Consider the following 17888-nt stretch of genomic DNA (forward strand, 5'->3'; position numbering starts at 1 on the left):
CGTCTCAGGGGGAGGAGCCCGCGCAGGCGGACACGGAGCGACGGGCGGAGCGGGGACACGGCGCCTCCAGCCCCGCCCTCAGTGCCCTTCCCCCGCAGCCCCAACGCGGCACAGGCAGCCGTTCCAAAGGCAAATGTTTATTAGGTACATCGAACTTTAAAAAAAAAACAAACAACAACTTATGCAAGAAATATGCTTAAATGCAATAGGTAGCTGTTATTGCAGTGGTGCTACGTTACAGAACCGCCTTCCCGCTATCAGCACAACCAGGAGAAGCAGACGGCAGAGGAACAAACCCGGCACAGCGCTGCCGTGCTGCGGAAGCATTTTCTGTCTGTGCTCCAAACGCAGGCCGTGCTGCGCTTCTTGTTGGCGGCGGCAGCGTTTCTCTCTCTCTCAGAAGAACAGCAGCAGCTGGCCCTGACCAAGGCCATCTTCTCCATGATAGACAAACAGACATGAATTCAAGGCACAGAGATTTTCAAAATTAACAACGCTTTCTTTGGAACTCAGTATGAAGGAAGCCATAGTTACAGTACTGTACTGCATCACTCGTAACAGCGTCACAGTAAAACCAGTAAAATCAGGCTGCTCACACACGGGCACCTGAGCAGAAAAAAGACCTGCTGCTGTTTGGGCAGTACGGCGCTCAGGGCCGTGCATGTGGGACAGCCAGCAGCGCACACGGGGCACGTGTTCACTGACTGCTTTATTTGCTCTTTCTTGACGGTGGGCCCACGTTCAGATGAAAACATTCACGTCACCTCCCTGTGATTGAGTCCTAAATGTTCTAAAAGTGGCTTTTGCCATCCTCAGTGCTGGCATAAAAAGTTCAGAAAAACAAACCTTTGCCTTTCCTGAGCGCTGCCCCCAGCAGACGTCACCCAAGCATGCACCCTTCCAAGTTAGGGAAGCTAACGAGCACAAAAACAGTTTTACCAACTGAGTTTCAGGAATTGCAAACTGTGGCCATGCAGAACAGCCTGCATTCAGCAAAGCCAGTGTAAGGCACAGCCCTGCCCTTCCTTCTGCCGTCCCTCAGCCCATAAGCTTCAACCTGGTCTCTGTGGGGCTGAGCTCACAGCTTCACCTACCCATGAGGGAGAGCTCCAAGCAGTGCTTGGAAGTGCTTGCAAAAGGAAACTGGAGACTGCAACTGTAGCTGCTACCATAGGGGATGTCAACTACCTGAGAAGCTGGAGCAGCCAGCGTGGTCCTGCCTGACTTCTCTGTCAAAGTGAGCACCTCCTGTTCCTAGACTATCAGCCTCTCAGACGCTGAGGATTACAAATCCTGTTTAAAAAGCTTGAGTCAACTGAGTCAAGGGATCCATATCAGCATCATTCACATTAAACATATCTGTGCTTCACAGTGAAAATAAGCAGTCTTTAGTGAGAGCTGCACTGGTGCCAATTAAAAAAAAATAAGTCAGTACAACTCAGGACTTACAATGCTATAAATAAGGAAGCACAGAGCTCAATTCACAAAAGGTACCAGGCCCACCCTGGGAAATGAGCTGTATAATGGTACAAACAGGAGAGAATCCACAAATGATGCCTATATAAGCACAAGCAAGAAGGGAGCCTACAGTCAAACTGGCTGACTACCAGGCCACGCCGTATGCTTGGCAGTCGAGGAACAACAGGGCACACGGGCTAGCTACAAGCAGAAAGGCACCACCCGCACCCACGTTTCCCATACAGAACCTGCCCAAAGCCAGGATGAAATTAACATTAACTTTCTTCTGAGTTTACATCACATTGCTAAGAATGGAAGGACGTATCTCATGAACTTTGGAACAGGATGTAGCGGATATCAAAATACAGAAGGAAAATATTTACTCTAATTTCTTTTTAAGTGTGGAATACATAATGGATAATTAATTGTTTAACAGAAGGAGATATTAGACAGCACTTAATATTTGCACGTATTTGCACTTTGGGGAGACCTGATCCCTGTGCCTGCACAGAGTTAGACTGACAGCACTGCTTTGCTTTGGAGATGCTAAACCTATAACCATTTATGATGCAAATCTTTTGATTATGGTGGAAGACATTCAAAACTTTCTCCCCTGGCTGAGGGAGGAAAAACAAACAACAAAAAAAAAATCAACTGGCTCAATCACAAACTGCAGTCAGCCAGAGAGCAGAGAGGTTTAAACTTTGACTCCATCTACACCCAGGTGAAACACATCAGAGAACAGGTGCCTCAGGAAGGCAGCCTCCTAAATAACGTATCCTTCTGCAAACATGGTTCAATCGTTCTTTTCTACCACATCTAAAAATACAGTTCTTATGAGAGCAATTCTTAAGTGCAAATCAGACTCAAAAAGCAAGAAGAAAGTGTCTGCTTGCTCTAAGGAAATGACTACATGAATAACTGCCACTCTAGCAATGCTCCACACCTAACTGCCTGGCTTTGCATACAGGTTCCCAAGAACTGCAACTGAAAGTTTTTTTCTACATCTACATTTCTGCATTTACTTGTTCATTCAACACTTGCAATTTCAAAAATAATAGGTAACGGTACATAATTTGTTAAGAAAATACAATGCAACTCTAAACTGAATTTTCAAAACCATGAAAAGCAGTATTTCACTATTTACAGGGTAGTGCAGTATTGTAAACAGACTAAAGGATACCTATACATAAATGACACTGAATCAAGAACGCTTAAAAACAGTTTAGCATGACAATCAACATCACAAATCTTAATATAAACATGAAGGAAGTCAGAGGAAGGAAGAATATTTTTCAAACTGCGTCTCTAATGAAGTGCTCCTATCATTTTTTACATTTTCATTTACAATGATGGCACGAGTTATATACAGTATTAGTATATCGTATCAGTTACTGGGCAATTACCATTGCTATCAGTGGACCTTATTCACAGGCACTAAAATAACCTTTTTGAACAACACTCAGCGAGCAGACACACAAGAAACTTAGAAAAAGATTCCATTTGTATCTAAGTTCTGTCTTAGGTTACCAAATGGCTTCCTATGTAGGGCAATGTGAATGTACATGGGGCTCATTCCTAATTACATCATTGATATGCAGAATTTTGTATTTTATCAATATTCTTTACATATACAAAGCAGTGTTTGGTATTCAGCCAGAAACTGAAATGTGTCCTTTCCTGAGGTTGCAAGTTAATGCATCACAAAGTGCAGCTCCCAGTGCTCTTTAAAAGTCATGACCGCGTGGCACTGAAAACGATGACTCCCGATTTGGCACAGCTTCACTGAGGGTCAGAATTTCCATCTCGAGAAGAAACAGAGATGGTGAAGAAAGTCCAGCAGAGCAAACGGCGTTCTGGAGATGGTGCTTGTTTTACCCTCCTGAGTAAGCATGGACACCAGAATGCTGAAGCCAGCTCACCTCTGCACAAACCGTATGCTTTTCTCTGCCCTGGCACTGACCAACTTCCCTACTGGCTGCTGTCAGAATTCCTTTGAAAGGGAGTTCCCGAGTTTTCTGCTGACTAATAGGAAATCAGAAGATAGAAAATCCTACTCATTTTCCAGCTCTCAAGTGCTATTTCAGTTTTCGAGACCTTGTGTGCCTCAGCTGTACAGCTGAATAATGGGAATAAAGAGACCAAGTGCAGAAATATAAAGAGGACTTAAAAGAAATACCCTTACTAAGGAAATCCAGGTTGAAATACACGTGCTTTGCTGGCTACAAAATGAGCCAAAACATGTTATGTGGGAGTTATCCTCTCATGGCTACATGAACAGCTCCACAGCTATTTTTCTAGTGACATGAAGGGCCTTCAGAACTCCTGATCTGTGGCCAAGCAGCTTTTGCACTAGTTGAATTGCGCTGAAGTGATTGTCTGAAGAAAGACCAATACTTGGTGGGTAACTGAATCATCTCTTCAGATGACAGATCTTGAAGACACATCTGTTTGCTGTCGGACACAGACTGAGTCCCCAGCTCCACTACCAGGCCATTCATGGCGCCATTACGAACAGCAGCAGAACCCAAAGCTCATTCTTCTTTATCCCGTGAGCAGTTTAGAGATGCTTCACACCGAGCAGGGAGTGAACCCAGCAACTTTCAGGCTTCATCTATACTATTCAGGAAGTTAAAAACCAGGATTCCAAGTTTGTTTCACAGAGCATACCTACACTCTGGTAGTCACTGGTTTTCCATGTTATGTAGCTGTGCACTTCTGGTAGGCATTTAACAACACTACGAATGAGGTCCATAGCGTTAAGGTACACAGTCCTCGCTCACTAAACAACCAAGATGTTGCTGTTCTTCTTCAGAGAAAAACATTTATCTAATATTTGTCCTATGGAGCTTAAATAGTCTTTTTTTTTTTTTTGTATGTTTTTGCTTTTCCTTTAAATCTCAAACCATGCATGATCTGAAATAAAATCTATTTGGTTAAGCCATGTAATCTGCTTGTGAGAATGCACTGCATATAAATTGTAATCATACAAGTTTGTTTGTTTGTTTGTTTCTTAACTGAAGGTAATTATCCTGGATAATTCTTTGAGATTTACTTGTCTATGTACTTTTCCAATTAGCAGAATCTGAAATAGCTTGTAGGTATCCCTATTTAGGACACAGGCACAAGTGCTTGTGAAGGCACTTTCCCTACAAAGCTTCCAAGATTTAATTACTAAACACACATAGGACAACCATCTGATCACAGTCTGGTTACTAGATAGATTTGTAGACAAGAGACTAGTTTAACTTAAATTAACCCGCCTTTTTTTTTCCTCCCCCCAAAAAGGCACAGGATACAATTTTTTTATGACACTTAGGTAGGGAAAGGGCATTTTCCCAATTTTGGATTTATAAATCAGTCTTGCAGCAGACTACTGGATTTGTTCATGCCATCATCTTCTCCTTTTCTTCTTCTCCAAAAAAAATTACAGTTTAAAGCCCTTTTCATTATACCTATGAATGGTCACACAGCCGTGATACGATACTGGCCTGGGCATGGCTGCTACTCCTGTAATAATGCCCGTTGCAGGATCATAGCAAAGAATAGTGTCTGTGGCTTCACCGTTTTCTCGTCTTCCACCAAGGATATAGATTTTTCCATTACACACAGACATGCCGCAATTCTCCTGTTCCAAAATACACAAAGGAATACGTGATTATTTGAAAAAGAGAAATTTCAATTCATGCACGTCCACCCCAGTGAAAGGACAGCATTGTGACTACTGTTTGTAAACAGACTGGTCCATACCATTCCCTTCTCAAAGGGCCAATGCAGAAAGCACAGGGTGTGAAGAAAGCAGTGACACAATCCTACTGAAAGGGCTTTTTCAGGTCCAAGCCTTTACTTTGCATAGCTTGCACAAAGGATGCAGTGGAGTACAGCTGACCGTTTACATATCTGAGGTAAGGAAAGGCAGGAGGGAAGCAGAGGATTTCAGAAGGACTGCAGTAAGCAGGAAAAAAAAAAAAAAAGGAACAAGTAGAAGCACTTTGGAGGAGTAAACAAGGGAGAAAGAAAAAAAAACAGGTCACGACTAAGAAAATAGAGAAATGACAACACTATGTCTTACTTGCAACAAAGAAAGTAAAATAGGGACCAGAACAGAAAGTAGTGAGAAAATAGGGAAGGACTGGAAAAAGTACAAATTTCAGATGCGGATGTGATTAACAGATATTTTTTAAAAAAACAGGGAAAAGTGATAAAACACACAAATACACTTTATTAGTGAGGGGGACACATGCTGTTAAGTGTTCCACATACTGAAGTGACATGGCTCTCACTGCTCAAGTCAGATACTTTCTGTGCTGTACAGTATTCCTATCCACATTTCAAAGCTTTTCAATGCAACAAAAAATACTGACAGATGTCTAGAATCAATTATAAGAAAATTACTGTCTTCAATTTATATAAAAAAAATGTAACAGGGCTTGACAGAGATCTATTTCTAGGCACTTGAAATGTTATCCAGTCTACTGTTACCCTCTTGTCCAACAGTAACTTCTCTCAAAGACTGGGCTGGCTAACACTGGCTCTCAGCTTAAAACCTACTAGTTTAGTCTCTTCTCTGAGGTTGTCTACTATATAGATGAAGAAGTAAAGCAGGGATGGAATCAAGAGATGCAATTTTAAGAGATTTAAATAAGCTTCTATTAATTTCCTCCCAAGATATTCATGTAAATCAATACCTTTCAGACGTTTACAGGCCTTGTTGTGTTTAATTACCTGTCTGCTGAACGTGTTCTGTACGTGCATCCAGTAGTCCTCAACTGGGTCATAGCAGTATATTGCCTTGGTGAGTCCACCAGCAACATAGATCAGATTGTTTAAAGACACAGCCGTAATGCATCTTTTTGCAATAGGGATAGTTGCACGGAGCAGCCAAGAATTAGTGTCAGGATCGTAAGACTGAACCTGAAAACAAACACATGCATTTGAGATTAAAGGCCCACCTGAAATTATAGCGTGGCACACCCACAATTTGTAACATGGACAGAGAAGGAAGCAATGCTTGGTGGGCAGTACCTCACCAAGAAAATTAAGTCCATACAAATACAGGCGTGCGTATGAGTCTTTTTGTGTGGTCTGTATTCAACACCTTTGTCCAGACAGTTTGGTTTAAGCCTCACACAGCACATTTAATGTCCACGACAGAAACCAAAGTAACAGCATGCTAATAAGTTACTGTTTCCTGCTACGTATTTTTGTAATTTCCCAATTCCATGCTCCATCCAAAGCCAATTAAAACAGATCATTTTCAAACCAGCATTTCTCTTTACTGTGGATATAAGAGGTGCGAGCAGTTAAGTGACCTTGTCAGAACACGTGTTGTCATCAGGACCGCCGCCGATCACAAACAGTTTGCCAACACAGCTGGTGACTGCAGGAGAGCTCACAGCTTCCTTGAGGGGAGCCACCTCTGTCCATCGATTGGAAAAGGAATCGTAGCACTCCACGCTGCTCAGGCGGTTTTGCCCATCGTATCCTCCAACAACATACACCTAGGCAAAATGGTGAAAACGACCATCATTTCCTTTTTAGAGTCCTTACAGCATTCAATTATGAAAGTAATGCTGCAGAAATGCTCATTTTTTTTTTACTTTTTATTTTTAGGCTTTCACTTGAGGGGATACTTCTGTAAAAAGATATATGTATATCATATGGATAGAAGAATGTGGCCTAAAAGTAATAGTTCCAGGAGAGTTTCCATTTAGTCACACAGAGAAAGACGATGCAAACAGACATTGAAAACATACTATAATAAAACAGAAACAGAACTTCACTATTTGAATGACACTTACAAAAGAAGGCATTTCTCAGCATTTCGCAAGTGAAAGGCCACATTCAGCAGGGGCAGCTGCAGAAGTGCACCTGAACACACCTCTGCTTTTCTGTTTTACTTTTTTCTACTTGCTTACAAAGTACTTCCTCTCAGTTTGTAAATTCCCCTTTTCTTTCCTGTGGCATCTCTCATACATAAGAAGCAGATCTCATTATTAATTGTGCCTGCCCTCCTTCCTCCATCTCTAAAACTTACTGCAAGGGAACCCACACAGCCCCTCCCTGACTTTCATTAATGGAGTCAGCTGATCCCAAGTACTAGTTTCACATTAAGGCACAAATAAATCTCCATTTCCTTACAGTAACATGGCAGGTTAATTTCACTATAAAACACCAAATAAAAGAACGGAGAGAAGACAAAGCAGTACTGCTTTTTCTTAAAAACAGCATAGATCATTTAGATTTTGAGAGCACTTTTTAAACGTGGGCAAGTTCTGATACATTTCTTTGCCTGCAAAAAAATCCCCAGAACTTGGAGCTGAGACATTTTGATGACAGCTCACAAAAAAAACTTTGAGGATTTTCAGTTCCAAGGACAGTGAATGACTGATCAAGAGCACAATTATTTTAAATATTACCTTATTTGAAAATATGAAATATGATTTAATGGGACGTGCAACAAGGTAGTACTAAGCGTGTACGTATGTCTTCTCCACTACTTTCTTACACATATGAAACATCCCAGCTGAAGGAATTATAAATGTACTTCTCTTACTTTACCAAGAAGAACAGCCATTTTATGACGCCATCTGCCTTTATTTAAGGAGGCAACTCTGATCCAAATGTTAAGCTGAGAGTTATAAATCCATACATCCCGACTATTGATTCTTCCACCTTTAAAACAAAAATATGCCAGTCTGAATAAATTAATGCCAGAATGAGAAGTGTCAGCTACTGTCATGCCCCTCTACAGGGGCAGTGGAATTATACTCTTTTCATACTTGACTGAAGTCAGTTTCAGAAGATTTCAAAACATGAAAACAGAGATAAGTTGTTTTACTTCTGTAAACCTCCCTCTCTCAGCAACATGCTGCTATCACATCAGATTATTTCTTGAGATCAGAATGCACCTTAATGGCTTCTGCTCATGCTTTTTGGACTTCCTCGAGTGTAACTACCTGGACAAGACTCTCAAAATGGGAATCTTAACTGCTGCTGTGCCCTGGGGAACACTGCTAACATGAGCTGCTTCCCTCTCTTTGATCCATGTACCATCTCCTGCTTTTTACACACTGTTCAAATGACAAAGGTACTACAAACCTGAGGAGACAGATTCTTTGCTTAAACTAACGTGTGCTGTACCATACGATCAATCCTTCCTAGAAGGACTAAGTGAGGGGTATCTAAAAAGGGCTGGCATACGTGGATTACCAACTCAGATGCTCAAATTGGAAGGAATTGGAAGGATTATTCACCTGAAACAAGGATATCATTTCGTAGGGCGCACACTGCATACTCAGATTTGGTAAACTCTGGAAGTTTGGCCAGTGATTTCCATTCTCCTGTTACAGGATCGTAGCACTCGGTGTACGGCAAGTTAAACCCTCCAACTCTTTCACAGCCTCCAACAACAACTATCACCTCAGAATAACCAGTTGACCTAAAAAAGGGAAAACAAAACTCAGATGTAAGAGGTACTTATCAATATATGGAGGCCAAATAACAATGCCTTCAAAAACTGTTTGGAAAAAGAAAAGTTAGAAAATTCAAGCCAAAAAAGAAATCAAGAACTCTGAAAGTAAGCATGAGATAGTCTGCAAAGCTTTCATATTGCTCCACCCTCATTCTCCTTCTGACCCAATGCTTCTGCATTATATGTACTCTGTGTTCACAGAAAAACAGTAGAAAAATCTACTATATTTTAGTCCATGTTTGAATGCAGAGAGTCAACCATCTTCTACAAGCAAATCAAATTAGGAATGAATTTCATCCCTTCTCTCCATTTGAGAGAACGTTTTGAGGTTATTTCAAGGTCTGCTGTGTAGTAATCATAAAATAATGCAAGATTTACTTTTAGTAAGCCTCGTTGTTGTTTTGTGCTTTAACTTTGATCCTCATGAATAGAGATCCCATTCACAACACTGCTGAGTATCCCACTGTCTCAAAACAAAAAAACCCACCCTGCTTTATGACTGCATTTGAGCTAAAACTCGTATGATCTGCGCCCAGATTTCCTAATACTTGAACTCATGCATACATATATTAGCTTATAAATCCTGATGACAATTTCCCTGCTTTGAAACATCACGAACAAAACCATTTCACTCCTCTACCTCCTTGTCACCACACATAAAATACACCCTTCTGTCTTACACAAAGGCAAAGGTACTGAAAAGGCACTGTAAGAAAGATTACACAGTGAAGATTTGCATCTGTGGAGGCACTTTACACACCTGAACTGGACAGGAGAACAGTCTTTTCTGCTGCTCAGCTTTGAAGTGATGTTGATTCTCCGTTTCTGTGTATTTATTTGAAGTATTCATTTTTAAGAGAAATGAAAGAGAGAGCTCTGAAAGGAATCTCTCAAAAGGCAGGAGAGGAAAACTTTCTGTACCTCTAAGGCAGTACCCACGGAAAGAAAAGTTTTCTTAAGAGCAAGTTATTAATCTCACAACCTGCCCAGAGGCAAGCCTAGATATCAACTAACTGCATGCTGAAAAAGTGTTTGTCTGCAGATTACTTTTTAGATTAGAACCAAGCCCTCTATTTACTGAAAAGCTTACTGTACTGAAGTGTCAACATTTACTTTCAAATTAGCTGAACAAAAAATGTGGGATTGAAGAGGGCTTGTTATGAGAGCTGTGCTCCTTAAAGGGGATGTTAGTTTAGCACAACGTTTTAAATCCAAAGAAAAAGAAATATCCTACGTAGGTGTAGTGCTTATGTAGCCATACGCTTTCCTCAATTAAGAAATACTTGCTCTGTTCCATTTCCTTGAACAAGTCTTGCACTGTAGAGGTTTTAAAGTTAGTTCCAAATGAACTAATGATATCTGTGAATGGAGGTTAGAAGAAGCTGCAGCTCCAGATAAGATGTGAAGCAGGGGTACAGGGGGTCCTCCTGACAGCCCTCAAAGGAAACAGCATGAGGGGAGGAACAGAGGTGAGCTGGAAGTTCCAAGGGAGACCCTCCAGTTGTGAGGAGGTGAGAGAATGGACAAAGGGGAACGGGAGACAGCTGCCAGCATCACATTATCCAGAGCACTGCTAAAGCAGCTTTCCAAGGGGTCCTGAGCTGCATGCAGCCCTTTGGCCTAGGGGACAGAGCCAAGCACCACCACGTCAGCTGCACTGAAGAACCTCCAGTAATCTAAAGAGATTCCATTCAAAACCATCTTAGGTCTGGGAGACTACATGCCTCCTGTCAGTATAGCTTCTCCTGGGTACTGACTTGTGTAGCGAACAGGAAGACAGAAATGTCAAGTGGAATCAAAAGTCACCTCTTTTGAGCCACCCACCTTCTTTGAACACGTCTGCAAGTAGCCAAAGAAGATGCGCCAAAACGTTTGTAACTGGAGCAGCTTCTTACCAGTTAAAGAGAGCATTCAGTTATCGGACAGCTTTAGAGGAACTGAGTGATAAAGGAATTCATGGGAACACGAAAATCTAAAGATAATTTGAACCACAGCACAGCAAGAGCCCGGTTGGCAGCTTTTTTTGTTTTTGGTTTTTTTTTTTGCATATGGAAATTTGCTACTGCTCACTGCTTGAGCAGTGCTCACTGACCTGCTGTGCAACACAGCCAGCAGGGGACAAGAGAAATCCAGCCTTAATATGTGAGTACGTCACTGCAGGTACACAACTGCACAGGATCCTCAGTGAGACCTTCTGTGTCTGTCAGCAGAGTCTAGAGGCACACAGCACTGAAACGAGCTGGTCACCCCATGTTTTACACTGTGTGCCTCAGGTACCTCCTCACTAGCCTCCAAAAAAAAGATTAAAAGAAAAAAGAAAAAAAAACTGTGAAAAAAATCCACGCTGTTTTTTTAAAAAATGAGTAGACTACACTTTAACTGCATACATGTCCATACAAGGAATCGTATGCTGTTTCCGTAAGTTTCAGACAAAACACTCGCTTGGGAGATTCTGATGCTACTGCCTATTTCCTTTTAGAAAGAGTTTATATTAAAAAAGGAATCGGAAGAAGTCAAGAAAGAAAAGATCTCTCCAATGTCCTCCGCTCCCCAAACCTCGAAGAAATGCCCAGAAAAGCTGCGATGAAAACATGGGCAAGGGGAGACCTGGTAACTGTTTTAAAACATCACCTCTTTTTGCTATAGGCAACTGAAACAAATAGGCAAACAAATAGGCAGAAACAAATGACAAAGAACTATTCCACGAATGTAATCTAGAAAAGGGGAAATAATTCCTGCTGGGAGGCCAGCCAGCTTTTTCTCTTTTAATGACTTCTCTCACTCCTGCCTACTCAGTTTCATGCTGCTGCTTATTAGGCCTAGCACGAAGAAACACAAGACAGCCTGAAATCACCTGCATTAGGCAAGGTATGGCATTTACAAGCTGGAATGCTACAAAGACACTGCTACAGCTCCCTCAGAGCCGGCTCAGGGAACTCCTCACAAACCAGCGTTCCCAGCTCCTGAACTTCAGCAAACCAAAAGCTCCCAGACGCTCCACAGCACTGCACAGCTTTAAAAAGCCGACAGCGGGGCTGCAAGGGGCTCATAAAGAGCATCGCCTTCACAGAGCACCTGATTTTAAAACTGCAGCTTAAATCAGCTAATAAACCTTTGTGTCAACTATGTGGAGAAGTAAGGCTTTTTCTGGGAAAATACTTGGGGTGGGAGGAAAGACCATAACCACCATCGGCCATTAATTGCGTTCCTCTCACAAATTCAGTCACCGTTTGTATTTTTGTAACACATCATTAAGTAGCAGTAATTCTGGATTATTAAAACGTCATGGAATAAGCATGAAATATTTCATGAACTGTTTCATAATTCTTTAAAAATGAAAGATATTATTTCTTTGTAGTTAACAACCTGTTGTTCTGTTGTCTACTGCAATTTTTTAAAGCATTTTACAACGTAACAAGTAAATCCTCTGTATATGTATCCCCATCCATATTGTTTGCAACACAGTGCATGCTTATGTGACTATTGCAAAAAAAAGAAAGGATGTCAGAAAATGGAACGGCTTACTTGCTGTAGCATAGCAAGTTGATTTCAAGATGCTGCCACTGCATGAATTAAGATAACATCAAGCAAACATTAAAAATATGAAAAATATTTCACTTGCGACGTAGAATACCTTCATTTATCTGTAAAAACTTGCCTTATTTCTATCTAGGCAGTGTGGGGAAGTACACAGGTATAAATGCAGTGCTCCAGAATGCAAACCAAGATCAAATGCAAATAACTCTTTTCTAGGAGAGTGTGTACAAAATAAAAAACAAATACAAAACTCCCTCACCTGCGTGGCCGAGTCCTGGGAGACATCATCTCATTGCCAAGGATATGGTACCTCCTGGCCTCGTGCAGCAGCTGGTAGCACTCTGGGGAATTCTGTATCAGCTGGTCCACTTCCACAGTCTGAACGAAGTAGTTGGGGTGTAACAGCGGGAGCCTGACGTGTGTCAGCAGCTCGTGGAGCACCGGCCTTCGCAGCTCAACCGCCCGGTACACCCAGCGCATGACAGCCTCAAACACCATCTCTTCCTTCGTGATCACCAGCTCATCGCTGCAGATGTAATCAATAAGCTCATCTTTGCCCAGCTCGAGGAACTCTTCGTGCTGGGACACGTCCTCAAACGTCTGCAGCGCAAAATTCCTGCACTTGGTGAACAGCGTCTTGAGCGAGTGCGTGTCTGCGAAGCGCTGGATGCCCAGGCAGTTGCAGGGGTCCAGCTGTTCTTCCAGGAACTTGGCACAGGCATCGCGCAGAACGCTGATCTGAAAGAGGCTTGATGTTTCAAACAGATACTGCACGTTCTCCGTAGTGATTTTCACCTTGCCGGTGTACACGTACTGCAAGAAGCAATCCATAGCTTCAGCTAAAATGCCATTGATCTCCACCAGCATCTCCCTGCTTTCTCGGTGATCGTTGCAAAACATGGCTCTGAAGTAGCTGCTGCAGGCTGAGAGCACCGCGCGGTGGCAGGGAAACTCCCGGCCCTCCACACAGATAATGACGTCCGTGAACAGCCGGCTGTCTCGGAACTCATTGAAGATCTGCAGAATGCTTTCAGCGTGCGATGATCCCGAGGAGAAGTCAAAAAACTCAGGGCCTGACAACGACTTTGGGTCCATTTCAAAAACTTTCCGCTTGGTTGCAGGGGAATCTCGTATCCCACTATCCTCTCTATTCAGTCTGCGTCCCAATATTAGTACCATTGTTACATCAGTTGGCTATAGAGTCATTGAGAAAAGCTGGCCGAGTTTCTTCTCCGCAGTGCTACGGTCTGAAAAATTAAAAACACTTAGCAGTCAGTCTGGTATCTTCTTCGCTCCATCACGACAAACAGCCGAGACACCCGTGGGGCACACAGTCAGTACAGCTTCCCACCTTTACCGGGGCTGACCCATATCTCACAGCAAGTGACCTTGGCAGGGCAAGGCAGCGCCATCTGTTCCATGTTAAACACAAAGCGTACTCCGTATACTATCTGTATACTATACATGGAACAGCTGTCAGGGCTGACAAATTCTGAACATCCCAGCATTGCTAGCATGGACTAGAGCTCAACACAAGGGAAATGGGAGCTCAGCTTCAGCAGACTGCTTTACTGACACAAACCAAGGACTCTCCTGCACAAAGCTCCAGAGCTTGGGCTCTTCTGGCTTTTGGAGCCTTCGTGTAACACTGTCATCAAACTAATAAAAAGGTGGGGGAAGAAAAAAAAGAAACTTGCAATATACAAATTGAGTTGAGATAAATCACTCCTTTACCTGTTATCGCAAATACTATAACGCACTGCCAGTGGTTAACAGCCATCAGTTATCTCCATGAACAGCCTTGACCACTGTTTTCACTTTTCCACTCCCCATATCTAGAAATTAGCTCACTAATAACCTAAGCTGGAATTAATAATAAATGTAAACTGTTAAAACAGAACTGCAAAACAGGATAGAGAATGACATTATATAAAGCTACTGAAGCTAAAAATCAAGGGAAGTTTACTGAGGAAAGAAATCTTCTGTTCTCCAAAGAACTACAATTACTAGCAAAAACATTGCTTTCTTTTCAGTTTTAAGTACACAGTGCACAACATCCCTCCCAGTACAGATTATCAAAGTGCTGGAGTAGCAAAAATTGCTCAAATGCCAGTAACACCAAAACTAAAATTTTTAGGTGAAGAAAACACAACAGACTGTGCAGATCCTGGATATTAGAGGCGATGTGGTCAGTGGGTCAGGCAGCAATACGGCTCACCAGCACTCCTGAACTCAGAACTGAACTGGTCCAGCAGAACTCCGGGCCAGCAGAGGGCTGCTCTTCCCAGCTCTCACACGGATACCATTCCACACGCAGGTACTTCCTATGTGCATGTCTAGGAGAACCTGCCCTGAATTATTTTAAAACTCATGGATTTTTTTTCCTGCAAATACTTGAGGAGGTGCTTTGGTTTCCCTTGTTCCCAATGTAGAGAGTCAGTAAACATCAGTTCCTAACACAGATTAGATTTCCTGACACGTTAGCATGTTCAGAGCTGCATTACCCCATCCAAGTCTGCCTGCACCGTTGCTTAATACAGAACACAACCAACCATTCCTTCCTACCTTACATAAACACAGCACCTGTCAAAGGCACCATCTCTACAAGGACCAGGGAGGTGTGCTGTACATTTATCTACTCACTGAGAAAGGTTTTTCTAAACCTTCCATATAAACTCCTTCACACACATTTACAAGGCAGATTGTCAGTGGACTCCTTTATCCTACAGAATAGTTCATTTAATCCGAATTAAAACGGGCTCAGTTGTCACTGCACTGCCTGACAAACACTGCTGCAGTGAGCACATCTAGCAAAATCTCTCTGAGGCAACCAGCTAACGAGGCATCATTAAGGCAGCCTGATCTGTAACAGATATTCTGTCCGAGGAATTTATTTCCCAACCATTCTGCCCGGAATGACACAGCCCACATAAAAACCAAGAACAACAACAGCCTCTGCCACCGCCATCACCACCTCCACGGCTGTGCTGCCAGCACCCAGCAGTCCGCAGTCAATTCCATACTACTCAGCACGGGAACGTGGGCAGAAGTGAAGCATTTGCAGTAGAAAAGGGAAATGTAACAAAGAAAATCTAAATATAAACCCTAAAAGATTGATTCTGGTGGCACGGCTTTAAATCACTGTTTTGTTCAAGTTAATGGAGAGTCTCCAAAACAAAGCAGGTCTTTAGTTAGAACTGGGACACCAGCAGACTGCATGAGAGGGAAGGAAACTATGACTGTTAAAAAAGAGCTGGGCTTTTTCTTCTGTGAGGAGTTAAAGACTTACAAAGATACTGCATGATGCAATCACCAACAAATGAAAATAAGGCCTTTGGGCTAAGACAGCTCACTGGAGGAAGCACTGCCTTCCTTATACTTGAAACTAGGAATAGCACCAAATTATTGGTCACCAAATGATTTGTGTATTTTTTTTTAATGCCCTGACGGTTTAAAGAAACAGGAGACTAAAGAAAAATCCACAGAGCAAAACCTACTCCAGGGGCTAAATACTGTAATGTCACAAACAAGACACAACGAAGAAAAAAATAACTGAACTCCAATGAAGAAATTTCTGCTTTGAATATAAGATTTAATTTCTGTCCAGTCACTTCTGTACATTTGCTGAAGCAAATATTTACATAAGACCATCACCAGTACTTGTAGGGAGCTTACGAGCAGAAAGGGGACTGACTTTTTACACAGCCCAATAGTGACAGGACAAGGACAAATGGCTTTGAAAAAAAGAGGGGAAATCTAGGTTAGATGTTAAGAATTTCTTCCTAACCCAGAGGGCACTGGTGTGCTGGCATTGCTGTGCACAGAAGTTCTGTAGGTGTCCCATCCCTGGAGATGTTCGGGGCTGATGATGCTCTAGGCAGCCTGAGGTGGGAGGTGTTCCTGCCCATGGCAGGGGGGTTTAAACTACGTGATCTTTAATGTCCCTTCTGACCTAAGTCATTCTATGACTCCGCGACACTGTCATTTGTGGAGCTCCATCAGACACATGTATGCTTTTCTTGCACTCCTTGCTCTGTATGTCTTAAATGGACAAAATGCACTGGACAGCTTGCCTGAGTAAATGGCAGCAAGGAAGGACCTTAAACAAGCCAGGAAGGACCTTAAACAAGCCAGGAAGGACCTTAAACAAGCCAGGAAGGACCTTAAACAAGCCACAGAGACCGTGTATTCAAACGAACTGCCTCTGACACAGATGCTCCCACACACACCTCCAAGTTCAGCTGGTTCACCAACAGGCAGTTCCTCTGCCTCCTCACAGCCAGTGCTGCCTGGAGGCTCAGCTGCACCAGAGGTTCCTCAAAAACATCCCATAGCTGAAGCCCTAATTCAGAGGCCACCAGGTCCATAGAACCTCTGCCCTGACACCTTGTATCAGTGAGGCTCCTGTACAAACAACTTCACATTGCACCAAACTTGTCCTTCCCCTGCTGCATTATCATAGAATGGCCTGGGTTGAAAAGGACTGCAGTGACCATGTAGTTCCAACTATGTGCAGGGTCACCAACCAGCAGACCAGGCTGCCCAGAGACACATCCAGCCTGGCCTTGAATGCCTCCAGGGATGGGGTATCCACAATCTCCTTGGGCAACCTGTTTCAGTGACTCACCACCCTTTGAAGCATTATGCCCCCTTTCAGCCCAGCTCTAACAACTACCAGCTTGCTGGCAGGTTAGGGTTTCCTTTTCTCACAGAACTAAGATGCTCCATGCGCAGAAGGGACAGAGAGCAGCAGCAGCTCCGTGCAGCCAGTGAGGCTTCCAGCAGCGGCACCACCATGCTGCCACGGGGTGCAGTCCTGGGAGCTGCTGAGGCCGAGTGCTGCTGCACACGGAGGCAGCTCCCACCCCACGCCCAGTCACCTCCAGGCCGGGTCCCTCGGCACGGCTGGGACACACCGAGGGCCGGCACAGCCCCAGGGATGGCACGCCGCCTAACCCACAGCGCAGGATGGAGGAAGAGGCAGAGGCTTTCCTTCCACCAATACCAAACACGGCGTCTTTTCTTCCTTCTTCACGACACAGCAAAATAAAGCTGTTCGTTTTAAGGGAGCATTTGTGGTTGGTTTAACAGGAGTGTCAGAACGATGGAAGCCTCCCGATAAATAGCAATACCTCGGCAATAAGAATCCAAAGCTGACCAACAGGTACAGTTAGCGGCACTGCAGAAGTCCTTTGTTACAAATGTCAGCAACGCCAAGATTCAGCAATAAACAAGGCTGTGACACATAGCGAGCCCGAGCGCCCTCAAAAATCACCCGGCAAAAACAGGAACTGATTTGGACGTGAGACTCACGATTAATTGAGGCCCGAAATACCCCAAACCGAGCGGCAAAAACAAAAACAAACAAAACTCTTCAGCACGTGCACGGCGTTCGGGCGCGCCCTGCGCGGGGTAGTTC

The 17888-nt window shown here is 43.3% G+C and overlaps 1 protein-coding gene across 2 annotated transcripts in view; it reads right to left on the reverse strand.

The window, feature by feature from the left end:
- Window positions 1-121: 121 nt before the first annotated feature.
- KLHL24 (kelch like family member 24) overlaps window positions 122-17888 on the reverse strand; it is a 21459-nt gene continuing 3692 nt past the window's right edge. The window contains exons 1-7 of one of the 2 annotated variants that reach the window (XM_010716348.3): window positions 17602-17756; window positions 12729-13716; window positions 8715-8899; window positions 8015-8133; window positions 6771-6959; window positions 6184-6372; window positions 122-5086 (exon numbers count right to left, since the gene is read on the reverse strand). In XM_010716348.3, the coding sequence (XP_010714650.1) occupies window positions 4886-5086; window positions 6184-6372; window positions 6771-6959; window positions 8015-8133; window positions 8715-8899; window positions 12729-13648 (1803 nt within the window). In that variant the 5' untranslated portion in view covers window positions 13649-13716; window positions 17602-17756 and the 3' untranslated portion in view covers window positions 122-4885. Of the gene's footprint in view, window positions 5087-6183; window positions 6373-6770; window positions 6960-8014; window positions 8134-8714; window positions 8900-12728; window positions 13717-17601; window positions 17757-17888 lie in introns of those variants that run through there. The other variant, XM_010716347.3, reaches the window with a different exon arrangement.

The sequence above is a fragment of the Meleagris gallopavo genome, chromosome 11 (genome assembly GCF_000146605.3).
Source record: "Meleagris gallopavo isolate NT-WF06-2002-E0010 breed Aviagen turkey brand Nicholas breeding stock chromosome 11, Turkey_5.1, whole genome shotgun sequence".
In the NCBI taxonomy this organism is placed as follows: domain Eukaryota; kingdom Metazoa; phylum Chordata; class Aves; order Galliformes; family Phasianidae; genus Meleagris; species Meleagris gallopavo.